The 14,839-nt window shown below is 43.1% G+C and overlaps 1 protein-coding gene across 2 annotated transcripts in view; it reads right to left on the reverse strand.

The window, feature by feature from the left end:
* Window positions 1–14,839, reverse strand: part of LOC140105142 (coagulation factor XIII B chain-like) — a 36,039-nt gene that overhangs the window by 2,391 nt on the left and 18,809 nt on the right. The window contains exons 5-6 of one of the 2 annotated variants that reach the window (XM_072129074.1): window positions 9,724–9,909; window positions 3,738–3,938 (exon numbers count right to left, since the gene is read on the reverse strand). In XM_072129074.1, the coding sequence (XP_071985175.1) occupies window positions 3,738–3,938; window positions 9,724–9,909 (387 nt within the window). The remainder of the gene's footprint in view (window positions 1–3,737; window positions 3,939–9,723; window positions 9,910–14,839) is intronic. The other variant, XM_072129075.1, reaches the window with a different exon arrangement.

The raw sequence follows: 14,839 nt of genomic DNA on the forward strand, positions 1-14,839 counted from the left end.
CCAGACTCTATATTGTTACAATTGCGGCATATAATAAAATAAGTCCTAAGGAGTATAGGTGCTCAGGAACTTTTTAGTAGGAAATGTCTACCATAAGTAAACTATTGGTAGATGTCCATAAAGGACATTTGTCAATATAAAATAGTAGCTCCAATATTATGGCAAAACCACAAATACTTAACATACATAACATTTAGAATTTACTGTAGGCAATTCCATCTATATGGCTACTCAAGTTTAATTTTAATCCCCAAGCTCTAAGTCCTCTGAAAACTATCCACGTAAATAGAACTACTGTTATCCCATTTCATAAAATATATTCTTAAAATTGTATATAACTTAAATTTCATATTTAGGTACATATCAGACCAGACATACTGTAAATATAAAAGATTAGTAAATTATAACAACACAGTCTACATTAACACAAAAATGTGAAAACGGGAGTATATACGGGTATTGTATGTCTCCATTTTTTTCGATGGGCAATAAAGCCTTCCATTGAATGGCCGTATTGAACCATCGTACAATATAAAAATATAGAGCATGTCCTATTTTCTCATGTATTTGCGTCCGTACGCCCCATTGAAGTCAATTGGAACATATAAATTTTGTGTTGCATATGTTCTGCATATGGTTGTGCACTGTATACTGTCATATATATGTGAAGTATCTGGAAACAGTGGGTGGTGCATTGTGTCAGCCAGACAATAGTCTGCCATCCTTCATTTGCCAGTCCACCATATTTTATACGGAGACTGTGCCATACATGCACATAAAGATGAAAAACGCCACATATATACGGATTCAAACTGCATGGAAATACAGGACTGGATAAAACATGTAATGAATCACGACATATGACCAATTTGAAGAAATATAAACCAATGACAGTGATAGATTGTGGGTCAGGTGAGTATCTTAGTCCTATACTGCAAAGACTTTGCTTTGAGGTATTGAGCACAAATTGAATCACCAAAGATGATACTGAAGATTGTGGGTTGAAAGGTTACTGCCATTCAGTGCTCCAAGTGTTATGTGCCTGAGCCTGGAGCTTTGGGTAGGTCACTCTGTAGGATAACATAGCATCTGGTGGTATATTTTTTATCCATGGCCTCTCTTTTAAAACTAACATTTAAAAATAAGATAATGAGCTTGAAAGCCTACGGGGGTGGCCTCCAGAGCCAAAGCTTCATTGCAGACACTGTTGATAACTTAGAGGTTGACTATTGAAGCCTGGGATAATCCGAAGAGCTTCACCAGATGACGCAATGGGCAAAAAGGTCAGTTTTATCAAGGGGTTGAGTGTAAGTTAGGGACTTCCTGTACATAGTATAACAGCTGTATTTGGCATTGTAACTCAACCACTTTTAAATGAGACTGGGCTGCAACCAAACCATTTGGTAAATGGATGTAACCTCACTTGTCTGTGATGTTTGCCCAAGGAACTCAGAAACAGAATTGTGGCCAAGGTTACAAAAGAATTTCTGCAGCACTCTAGGTCCCTGAGAGCACAGTGGCCTCCATAATCCTTAAATGAAAGAAGTTTATGATGACCACAACTCTTCTTTGACCTGGCCATAACAGCAAACTAAGTAATTGTGGGAAAAGAGCATTGGTGAGGGAGGTAAAGAAGAACCCCAAGATCACTATGGCTGTGCAGCCCTCCCACCAGTTGGGGGTTTAGCCTTTCTTTAGTGCAAGACATATGAAAGCCAGCATACAGATCACAAAAAAGGACTCCCAGACTATGAGAAATAAGATTCTCTGGTCTGATGAAATGAAGAGTGAACTTTTTGGTGTCAATTCTAAGCTGTATGTGTGCAGAAAACCAGGCACTGCTCATCACCTGCAAAATACAACCCCAACAGTTACACATGGTGGTGGCAGCATAATGCTATGGGGTGTTTTTCAGCTGCAGGGACAGGACGACTCGTTGCAATTAAAGGAAAGATTAGAGTGGCCATGTACAGCAATATCCAGGATAAAAACATTTGCTGTGGGCCTTGGATTGGGCCAAAGGTTCACCTTCCAATAGGAAAATAACCCTACGCACACAGCTTAAATAACAAAGCAGCGGCTACAGTACAACTCTGTGACCATTCGTGACTGGCCCAGCCAGAGTCCTGACCTAAACACAGTTAAGCATCTCTGGAGAGATTTGAAAGCGACTGTCCACCAACATTCACAATTCAACCTGAGGGAACTGGAGAACATGAATACTGACCAAGTGATAGTTCAGTTTTACCTGATTAATAAATTAGCAAAAATATTTACATTTCAGTATTTTTTCTGTCAAGATGGAGTGCCGAGTGTACATTATTGATCTTACCAATTAGCTGCAAAGAAACAGTGAAAAATTTAAAGGTGTCTGAATACTTTCCGTACCCACTGTAGAGCACCTATCTTAAAGGGTTTGGCCATTTTGATCTAATTTTATTAGAACCTGGCTGGACCGTGACCTTACTTTATGAATTCTACATACCTTAGCAGAAAGGTGGCCCGTGCCTAATCTGACATACACGGCAGAACATGGGAAGGTGAGCGGATGTTCCATTATATAAACACAGATTACACACAGAATACACATGAACTAACTTTGCAGACATACAGCCATTACATGGGTAAAATATGCTTTACACACAACCCATAAATATTTCACATCGCCATTTTACACACTTACAGATTGTTTTTCTCTTCCTGGCTTCAGTGATATTTCACTGATGCCTTACTGAACCATTCTTTTCAATAGGGTATTTTCCCCTTCAGTTTTTTCAATGATCCTATGTTGTCAGTGAACACAAAAAGGACAGGTGTCAGTACCTGTCCAGCAACCGCACAACCACAACCAGGCTTGGCGCTAGCTGTCAGACTAGGCAGGTGGTGGCGTCCCTGTGGGCTAAGGCCCTGCCTGCCGCTATCAGGAACATAACTGATGGTCCCTTAATGACCCTACAAGATGATAGGAAAACCTACTTTGTCTGGCAGCTGCTGGATGGTGGAGCGGACAGGTAACCGGAATACAGATATAGGTCAGTGCTCACACTGGTAACAAAAACCGACACAAGACAGACAGGAAGGTGGGGTCACGTTAGGAGATAAACGGTACTGAGGGACAAACAACAGATATAGACAGACAAGCGGAGTCAAAGAAACTGGGTCAAAACCAAAATGGCAGCAAATGTACAGATTCGTATAGCAAATAGAATGGTCAGAAGGCAAAGTAGAAGTCAATACACAGAATAGCAGGAAACTCAATGGCAAGAGCACTAGATACACAGATAGACTGCAATAACCAGCACCAGATGAAGGACTGGGCAGAATATAAGGCAGTAATGGACACTATCTCCAGCACTGACTGGCTCAGCCGTCCATCACTCAAACCGCAGCTGCAGGCAAAAGAATTACAGAGACACACCCAGCTTTCCCAGGATCAGAAATGGAGCTGTCAATCACAGGCAGCTCTGGGTGTGGTTTTCCAGCAAGAAGCCTGAAACCTGATCCCATCAGTACAATTTGCGAGTTCGGACAACAGGTTGTAATTTTTTTCCAGTGACCACACGAGACATGGGAGGCTACTCCCCCACCAGCAACTTAAACAAGACCGTCATTGACCATTTGCATGTTCTCTTTACGTGTACTAGACCCTGACCCAGATCCATTGTCCTGGCACCAGGACAGATAATAATGATATTTAGTGAATAGATGATATACACAGAGAATAATATTATACTTACTTTCCTCAGTACATTTTGGATAAATCATCTTCCCATTTAAACACTCCATTTCCGATGATGGGGATGCCAGAAAATTACCGGTTTTACATCGAGTAGGAATACTAGCACCATTGCTTAAGGGTTTATGTACAGATACACTCTTTGGCAGCACCAAATTATTCAGTGAAATTTTTTCTATTGACAACTGACATGAGTCCGTGTCTGAAAAGCAAAGAGAAAATAGAACTTATGTGTATTTGTAAATGGTCCTGTGATTGAGCTGATCAACAACTTTTTGGCTTATTTTTTCATAGCATTGGATAGAAGTCCACATGTCCATCAATTTCAACTAAGGAAGAGATTGGATGAGGAAGGGATTTAGGGGAAACAATTCTATATAGCATAACAATCAATGTTATTTAGGTGTAAAAAGGCATCTAGACCCTTGTTCTGTCCCTACTGTTACCAATGCCTGAGACAGGCTATTTCCACAGATTGACAGTTCTCATAGTAAAAAAGCCCTGTCACATTGTTTGATTAAATCTTATTTTCTCCAGACGGAGACAGTGCCCCTTGTCTTTTGATTTGATTTAATCTGGAACAACATTTTTTGTATGGACCATTCATATATTTATGTAAATTAATCATGCACCCTATAAGTTGCCTCTTCCAGACCAATTGTTGCAGAGGGTGAGGAGAAAAAAAAAAAAAGGAAACAACACCAGACGGCGCCTCGGGTAATATCGTCAGGAATTGGTGGATAGATGCAAGGGTTAAAAGTGCTCACCTTTGTTTTTCTTGGTGTCAACGCATATAATCAAAGTCCACGTCCACGTTGGTTGAATCCCCAACTCCTAGACTAGTGGCGTTTATAGGTGTGGGTTGAGTGGTAGGGCAAACAACTATTCAGCAGCTCACACAAACTCCCAAGTGACCCGGATTCCCAAAGGGGGCCGGTAGCAATATACAAGAAGACAAAGAACCGGAGTATACGTGGAGCGCTTAAATTGCCAATACCCAAAAGAATCCACAAACCCAATGTAGTATAAGTTAAAAAATCAGCAATATTTTTAATGCTTTTGCAAAAAATTAAAATGTCCAATATGACGCGTTTCGGGTGGGAACCCTTTTTCAAATAGCGAACAGGATAATAAAATAACAATACAGTGCAATACAGGTGTCTTATAAATAGGAAAATACTATGGAAGATAATAGAGACTTACGTATGGACAGGTGTGTTGCCTCTCTGTTTGGCGCGCCCTCTCAGCGTATCGGACCAGTCGCAAATGCCGGAAGGGTCATGCGCGTGCGCACTGGCTTCAAAGGTGTTATGCGCATGCGCGGAGGGCACGTATTGGGCTGAGACTATTCGCGCATGCGCTGTAGTTTCCAAGTGCCGTACGGGGCTGGCGCATGCGTGATAGGCATTGGATGGTGGCTAAGTACGATACTGAGATTACTAATGGTCTCCATCGATAACGCTGTAAAGTAGCTGCAAATGCGGGGGCCCTATTTAAAGTGATCATACAGATAGGATTGACCTGGTTATATTTTAAAACCTATAAGTAATCGTAAGTTGATCATGGAGTTCTAGTAATAATAATGATAAAAAAATATAGATATAAAGGAGGCATATGGGAAAGGCATATTAAAAGAAGGCATAGTATAAGAATAAGTATAGTATAAGAAAGGCACGCAAGAACAAGGTACTTAATTAAAATGACAAAGGTGCCTAGTAACAACGATTAGTATTAGGTATTAAATGGATAAAAAGCCAAAAGCACTTAATTCGAATATTAAGCAATAAAACCATATAAATAGCAGTCTAACACAAATACAGAATAAAAGTTTTAAGGGTTAAAACACATTCTCTAAACTTTCATTCAAACCTAAGGGAGTCAAACATTAAAGTTTAAAAATCCAGAACATTTCCCTTCTTTTTAAATGGGCAAATCTTTGTGGTGTTGATGGAGGGATATGTTCAATTGGTATAATATTGAAATCTCTCATATTGTTGTAATATTTCCTCATAACTCAGACCCTCCATACCCCTTATCATTTTTGTGGCTCTTCGTTGTGCCCTCTCCAGCTCCAGGGCATCCTTTTTATGGACCGGTGCCCAGAACTGGACAGCATATTCCAGGTGAGGCCGAACCAGTGCCTTGTACAGTGGTAATATTACATCCCTATCACGAGAGTCCATACCACTTTTGATACATGACAAGATCCTACTGGCTTTAGAGGCAGCTGATTGACATTGCATGCTGTTATTCAATTTATGATCTACTAGTACCCCCAGGGCCTTCTCAACAAGGGACTCTCCCAGATTTACTCCCCCAGGAACACATGTTGCATGTGGATTATTAGCCCCCAGGTGCATAACCTTACATTTATACACATTGAACCTCATTTGCCAAACATTTAGTTTGTCCATAGTTTGACTGTATTACACTACACAGCTTGGAGTAATCTGCAAAAATAGACACGGTGCTATTAATTCCTACCCTTATATCATTAATAAATACACTAAATAATAGTGGGCTGAGCACAGAACCCTGGGGTCCACCATTTAAAACTGTTGACCGTTCTGAGTAGGAATCATTGACCACAACTCTCTGGATATGATCCTTCAGACAGTTTTCAATTCAATTGCAAATTATTTCTTCCAAACCGATAGGCCCATCAAATGTCTATAAGGGACAGCCTCAAATGCCTTTGCAAAATCCACAATATTCACAGTAGCTCCTCCATCCATCTGCTCACATCTTCCATAAAGCAGATCAGATTAGTCTGACAACTTCTATCCTTAGTAAACCCCTGCTGGCTGTCACTTATTATACTATTTGATGCCACATACTCCAGTATGTAGTCTTTTACTAACCCTTCCAATATTTTCCCCACAATTTCAGTTCGGCTTGTAATTGCCTGGTGAAGTTTTAGAGCCTTTTTTTGGCTGCGTGCAGAAGATATGCTGGTAGGAGGATCAAGGAGGCTACTGGGGCGTGAAGTAGCCGCAACGTGTAGCCTCAGCTCCCGCTACTCTACGCCCCAGTAGCCTCTTTAGAAAATTTGCATATTAGGGCAAAAAAAGTTAGAAAAAGATACAGGAGACGTGAAGATTAGCCCTTCAAAGAGCTATCCTCATGTAAAATAGAGGAACCTACCAACCGATCTACCTTAATAGGTAGATCTGTGGTGGTAGGTTTCCTTTAGAAGGGTAACATTTGGTGAGAATTTACTTTTGAATCTATGGAGATAAAAAATATTTCTTTGGGTCACCATATTCTAGCTCCTGTAACTTTTTATACCCAGAATCACAAAGCTGTGTAGGGTGCATTTTGGTTTGTAGAGATTCTTATTTATTTTGCGGATCAAGATATATGTGTATATGATTTTACCTTTTAATCTCTGTTTAATCTCTGCTAATCTCAAGCATTCGCAGGAACGACTTTCCTTGCACAGCTGGCGGGAGAGAAGTGCAGCTGCGCAAGAAAAACACACGTGCGATTTTGCGGGCACCGAGGATGTATGCACCGAGGGCGCATGCATAAATTATGTTCTGACAGAGCCTGGAGGCGCTCAGCTAGCTTTTTTGCATAAAGTTTATAACTGCATATTTCGGTATAGAAGATGGCCAGGAGCATGCCTCCATCTATGGTAATGAGCATACGTTTGGGGACAGTCTACCACCCCTAAATGTGGTGGTAGGTGTCCTTTAATTCCAGCAGTCCACTGCATAAGACATAAACCTGAAACTACAAAAAAAGTTTTTTTCTACAATGATGTGTTACGTTGTAGCCATGCATACCATGGTTTGTGCACTGGGGGTAATGAATTTTACCATGCTTACATGTTACATTAAGTGATTGACTTGAAACCATATTTCCAATGCAATGAAATTGCAAACTTTCTTCTTCTAAAATTTTGAGGGGAGCACTTTCTAATCTGACACCGTGACTTAACATTGCCTCTTTTGATAATGTGCAGCCTTCTGGAAATACAGGCGGTCCCCTACTTAAGAACACCCAACTTACAACTACTTACGACCCCTACTTACAAATGTACCTCTGGATGTTAGTAATTTACTGTACTTTAGCCTTTGGCTACAATAAAAAGCCATAACAGTTATCTAAAGTGTCTTCATTTAAGCTTTAATGTTCACCCTGGCTCTTATGACAATCCAACATTTCTAAAATCCAATTGTCACATAGACCAAAAGGAATTTTGGCTGGGGTTACAATTGTAAAGTATAAAGTTCCGATTTACATACAAATTCAATTTAAGAACAAACCTGCAGAACCTATCTTGTATGTAACCAAGGGACCACCTGTATAGAGAATTTTTTGGTATGTTTTAAATCAAAACTTACATTTTACACTTGACTGATCCTATTGTGACAAAATAATCCACCTTATAATATGGTCAGGGGTGTAACTACAGTGGTAGCAGCCATAGCAGCTGCTATGGGGCCCACAGTGTCAGAGGCCCAATCATCTGACCTGACAAACTAAAAAGTGGAGGATGTGAACCATTATACACTCACCGGACACTTTATTAAGTACACCATGCTAGTAACATGTTGGACCCCCTTTTGCCTTCAGAACTGCCTCAATTCTTCGTGGCATAGATTCAACAAGGTGCTGGAAGCATTCCTCAGAGATTTTGGTCCATATTGACATGATGGCATCACACAGTTGCCGCAGATTTGTCGGCTGCACATCCATGATGCGAATCTCCCATTCCACCACATCCCAAAAATGCTCTATTGGATTGAGATCTGGTGACTGTGGAGGCCATTTGAGTACAGTGAACTTATTACGCATTATCCTGCTGAAAGTAGCCATCAGATTTTGGGTACATTGTGGTCATAAAGGGATGGACATGGTCAGCAACAATATTCAGGTAGGCTGTGGCGTTGCAACGATGCTCAATTGGTACCAAGGGGCCCAAAGAGTGCCAAGAAAATATTCCCCACACCATGACACCACCACCACCAGCCTGAACCGTTGATACAAGGCAGGATGGATCCATGCTTTCATGTTGTTGACGCCAAATTCTGACCCTACCATCCGAATGTCGCAGCAGAAATCGAGACTCATCAGACCAGGCAACGTTTTTCCAATCTTCTACTGTTCAATTTCGATGAGCTTGTGCAAATTGTAGCCTCAGTTTCCTGTTCTTAGCTGAAAGGAGTGGCACCCGGTGTGGTCTTCTGCTGCTGTAGCCCATCTGCCTCAAAGTTCAACGTACTGTGCGTTCAGAGATGCTCTTCTGCCTACCTTGGTTGTAACAGGTGGCGATTTGAGTCACTGTTGCCTTTCTATCAGCTCGAACCAGTCTGCCCATTCTCCTCTGACCTCTGGCATCAACAAGGCATTTCCGCCCACAGAACTGCCGCTCACTGGATGTTTTTTCTTTTTCGGACCATTGTCTGTAAACCCTAAAGATGGTTGTGCGTGAAAATCCCAGTAGATCAGCAGTTTCTGAAATACTCAGACCAGCCCTTCTGGCACCAACAACCATGCCACGTTCAAAGGCACTCAAATCACCTTTCTCCCCCATACTGATGCTCGTTTTGAACTGCAGGAGATTGTCTTGATTGTCTAAATGCACTGAGTTGCCGCCATGTGATTGGCTGAATAGAAATTAAGTGTTAACGAGCAGTTGGACAGGTGTACCTAATAAAGTGGCCGGTGAGTGTATACATATTATGCTGCACATTGTACATACATATAATATATATATATATATATGCTGTATGTGTATGTATACAATGTATGGTGTGTGTAAGTCACATAAGTGAGTATAAAAATAAGTATATTTTTGAAGTGGGAAGGGGGGCCCCCCTTTTAGAAGTCTGCTATGGGGCCCTGCCTCTCCTAGATACGCCACTGATCATGGCAGATCACTGTATTTCTGACACCTATTTTATTAATATTTATAATCCTTTGCTTTTAACTTTTAAAAAGTTATTACATCATACTTATTTTCTAAAGAACATACTTACTACTAATACAAGCAGGAGGTAACGACCACTTTCCATTGATGCAGACAATTTCTGGCAGCCCAGTCATCTCAAAACCATTATTACACTTATAGGTTACAAAAAATCCACTTTGATACTTTGGCTTTACAGTTGCTAAATCTGGTTTTCCGAATGGTATGGATGGTGGATCCCCACATTCATGAAAACCTAAGCTCAAAACAAAAGTAAATATTAGGAATCTATAGTAGCCCATCTTATGTCACTGAATAACATATATAATAAATTCTGAAGGATTGATGCTGGACACATTTGCCTATATGGATAGGATTTAAAGGGGTTGTCAACTTTCAGCAAACAATTAATATAGTTTGAGTAATAAAAAGCTATATAATTTATCCAATATACTTTCTGAATCAATCCCTCACAGTTTACTAGATCACTGCTTGCTGTCCTTCAATAGAAAGATTTTATGGTTACTTCCGGTGGATAGAAATCTGCCCATGGTCTTGTGATGGACAGGCTGGTGCACGAGACGTTATTATCACAGAGACTAATTATAGTAATGGCTCGTGCACCCACCTGTCCGTCACAAGACCATGGCAAACAGAAAGGAGAAATTTTGAAAACCGTGAGAAATTTATACAGAAAGTATATTGAAAAATTGTCTAACTTTTTCCTAATCAAGCCATATCAATTATTTGTTAAAAGTTGGCAACTAGAGATGAGCGAACACTAAAATGCTCGGGTACTCGTTATTCGAGACGAACTTTTCCCGATGCTCGAGTGCTCGTCTCGAATAACGAACCCCATTGAAGTCAATGGGAGACTCGAGCATTTTTCAAGGGGACCAAGGCTCTGCACAGGGAAGCTTGGCCAAACACCTGGGAACCTCAGAAAAGGATGGAAACACCACGGAAATGGACAGGAAACAGCAGGGGCAGCATGCATGGATGCCTCTGAGGCTGCATAATCGCACCATTATGCCAAAATTATGGGCAACAGCATGGCCATGACAGAGTGACAGAATGAAGCTAGATAGCATCTAAAACATCCAATAATTGACCCTGACACTATAGGGGACGGCATGCAGAGGCAGCGGCAGCAGGCTAGAGAGTGTCATGGCGACATACCCTAAATGGACTCAGGCTTCAAACCAATGGGTGGCAGAGAGGAACCAAAGGAGGTGAGCAAGAAGCGCTCAAATAATATCGGTACATGATAAAAGTTTGCCAGTATATTTTGTGGATTACACAGCAGGGTGGCGACAAAGTTAACATGGAAGCCATGAAAACAACCCAAAATTCTGCCTGACACAGCTCGTTTGATAAGGGGACCATGTATGGAGGCAGTGAACTAGTAGTAGATTAAAGGTGCTGCAGTTAAAACTATGTTAGTTGGATCTTGGCATGGAGCTGGCGCTCCGCTGCCAGGCGAGCTTTCGCCAATCCAAGCCCCTGTCTCTAGGCTACTCCCCAAACAGCACTTCTAAGAACCTTTTGTATAAGATCAAGTGTAGTAGCGTTCTTATAAGTTTAGGATATGCCGGGTGAGGGGAATGTAAACAGATGCGCAAGAAGCGCTGAAATAATATCCCTAAATGGTAAAAGTTTGCAAGTATATTTTGGGGATTACACAGCAGGGTGGCGACAAAGTTAACAACTTTGATGTGGAATGCCCTGTAATAGCTCTTGGGCGGTGTGCCTTTTATCGCCTAGGCTCAGCAGTTTCAGCACCGCCTGCTGTCGCTTAGCGACGGCACTGCTGCTGTGCCTAGAGCTACCGACTGATGGCGCCATGCCCACGGATGGTAATTCGGAGGAGGAGGAGGTGGAGGAGGGGTGGGAGGAGGTATAGTAGGCCTTTGAGACCTGGACCGAGGTAGGCCCCGCAATTCTCTGCGTCGGCAGTATATGACCAGCCCCAGGGTCAGACTCGGTCCCAGCCTGCACCAAGTTAAGTGTAGTAGCGTTCTCATAAGTTTGGGATATGGCGGGTGAGGGGAATGTAAACAGATGCGCAAGAAGCGCATGATGCGCATGGAGCTGGCGTTCCGCTGCCAGGCGAGCTTTCGCCAATCCAAGCCCCTGTCTCTAGGCTACTCCCCAAACAGCACTTCTAAGAACCTTTTGTATAAGATCAAGTGTAGTAGCGTTCTTATAAGTTTAGGATATGCCGGGTGAGGGGAATGTAAACAGATGCGCAAGAAGCGCTGAAATAATATCCCTAAATGGTAAAAGTTTGCCAGTATATTTTGTGGATAACACAGCAGGGTGGCGACAAAGTTAACAACTTTGATGTGGAATCCATGAAAACAACCCAAATTTCTGCCTGACACACCTCGTTTGATAAAGGGACGATGTATGGAGGCAGCTATATGGACGACTTTTGGAGGTAGCAATGGAGACAACGTGTGGAGGCTGCTATGGAGACAATTTAATTTGGATAGTGCCTGTATGTGGCAGTCCCAAACATTTTTCAAACCAGAGGAGCAGGTAGGTGGCCCTCCAGTAAAATGGGATAGATTGAGTGCCTGTATGTGGCAGTCCCAAAAATGTTTCAAACCAGAGGAGCAGGTAGGTGGCCCTGCAGTAAAATGGAATAGATTGAGTGCCTGTATGTGGCAGTCCCAAAAATGTTTCAAACCAGAGGAGCAGGTAGGTGGCCCTGCAGTAAAATGGAATAGATTGAGTGCCTGTATGTGGCAGTCCCAAAAATTGTTCAAACCAGAGGAGCAGGTAGGTGGCCCTGCAGTAAAATGGAATAGATTGAGTGCCTGTATGTGGCAGTCCCAAAAATTGTTCAAACCAGAGGAGCAGGTAGGTGGCCCTGCAGTAAAATGGAATAGATTGAGTGCCTGTATGTGGCAGTCCCAAAAATGTTTCAAACCAGAGGAGCAGGTAGGTGGCCCTCCAGTAAAATGGAATAGATTGAGTGCCTGTATGTGGCAGTCCCAAAAATTGTTCAAACCAGAGGAGCAGGTAGGTGGCCCTCCAGTAAAATGGAATAGATTGAGTGCCTGTATGTGGCAGTCCCAAAAATTGTTCAAACCAGAGGAGCAGGTAGGTGGCCCTCCAGTAAAATGGAATAGATTGAGTGCCTGTATGTGGCAGTCCCAAAAATTGTTCAAACCAGAGGAGCAGGTAGGTGGCCCTGCAGTAAAATGGAATAGATTGAGTGCCTGTATGTGGCAGTCCCAAAAATTGTTCAAACCAGAGGAGCAGGTAGGTGGCCCTGCAGTAAAATGGAATAGATTGAGTGCCTGTATGTGGCAGTCCCAAAAATTGTTCAAACCAGAGGAGCAGGTAGGTGGCCCTGCAGTAAAATGGAATAGATTGAGTGCCTGTATGTGGCAGTCCCAAAAATGTTTCAAACCAGAGGAGCAGGTAGGTGGCCCTCCAGTAAAATGGAATAGATTGAGTGCCTGTATGTGGCAGTCCCAAAAATTGTTCAAACCAGAGGAGCAGGTAGGTGGCCCTCCAGTAAAATGGAATAGATTGAGTGCCTGTATGTGGCAGTCCCAAAAATTGTTCAAACCAGAGGAGCAGGTAGGTGGCCCTGCAGTAAAATGGAATAGATTGAGTGCCTGTATGTGGCAGTCCCAAAAATGTTTCAAACCAGAGGAGCAGGTAGGTGGCCCTCCAGTAAAATGGAATAGATTGAGTGCCTGTATGTGGCAGTCCCAAAAATTGTTCAAACCAGAGGAGCAGGTAGGTGGCCCTGCAGTAAAATGGAATAGATTGAGTGCCTGTATGTGGCACTCACAAAAATTGTTTCAAACAGAGGACCGGGTAGGTGGCCCTCCAGAAAAATTAAATGCATGAAGTACTATAGCAAGAGCCAGTGGGCCCTGTCAAAAAATAGCCAGTTTCCTCTGCTTTACTGTACAAAGAGGAGGAGAAGGAGGAAAATGAGGAGGAGGAGGAGGAGTGGATCAATTATTCAGGTTGAGCTTCCTTCACCTGGTGGAGATTGGAAATTCTGAGAAATCCAGCCTTTATTCATTTTAATAAGCGTCAGCCTGTCAGCGCTGTCAGTCGACAGGCGTGTACGCTTATCGGTGATGATGCCACCAGCTGCACTGAAAACCCGCTCGGACAAGACGCTAGCGGCAGGGCAGGCAAGAACCTCCAAGGCGTACAGCGCCAGTTCGTGCCACATGTCCAGCTTTGAAACCCAGTAGTTGTAGGGAGCTGTGTGATCATTTAGGACGATGGTATGGTCAGCTACGTACTCCCTCACCATCTTTCTGTAAAGATCAGCCCTACTCTGCCGAGACTGGGGACAGGTGACAGTGTCTTGCTGGGGTGACATAAAGCTGGCAAAAGCCTTGTAAAGCGTACCCTTGCCAGTGCTGGACAAGCTGCCTGCTCGCCTACTCTCCCTCGCTACTTGTCCCGCAGAACTACGCACTCTGCCGCTAGCGCTGTCAGAAGGGAAATACTGTTTCAGCTTGTGCACCAGGGCCTGCTGGTATTCATGCATTCTCACACTCCTTTCCTCTCCAGGGATGAGAGTGGGAAGATTTTGCTTGTACCGTGGGTCCAGGAGAGTGAACACCCAGTAATCGGTGCTGGAATAAATTCTTTGAACGCGAGGGTCACGGGATAGGCAGCCTAGCATGAAATCTGCCATATGCGCCAGAGTACCAACGCGTAAGAATTCACTCCCCTCACTGGCCTGACTGTCCATTTCCTCCTCCTCCAACTCCTCCAACTCCTCTTCTTCTGCCCATACACGCTGAACAGTGAAGGACTCAACAATGGTCCCCTCTTGTGTCTCGCCAACATTCTCCTCCTCTTCCTCCTCATCCTCCTCCACCTCCACCTCCTCCGATATGCGCTGAGAAACAGACCTCAGGGTGCTTTGGCTATCAACAAGGGAATATTCTTCCCCCGTCTCTTGTGACGAGCGCAAAGCTTCCGACTTCATGCTGACCAGAGAGTTTTTCAACAGGCCAAGCAGCGGGATGGTGAGGCTGATGATGGCGGCATCGCCACTGACCATCTGTGTTGACTCCTCAAAGTTACTCAGCACCTGACAGATATCAGACATCCACGTCCACTCCTCATTGTAGACTTGAGGAAGCTGACTGACCTGACTACCAGTTCTGGTGGAAGTTGACATCTGGCAGTCTACA

The sequence above is a fragment of the Engystomops pustulosus genome, chromosome 10, assembly GCF_040894005.1.
Source record: "Engystomops pustulosus chromosome 10, aEngPut4.maternal, whole genome shotgun sequence".
Classification (NCBI taxonomy): Eukaryota; Metazoa; Chordata; class Amphibia; order Anura; family Leptodactylidae; genus Engystomops; species Engystomops pustulosus.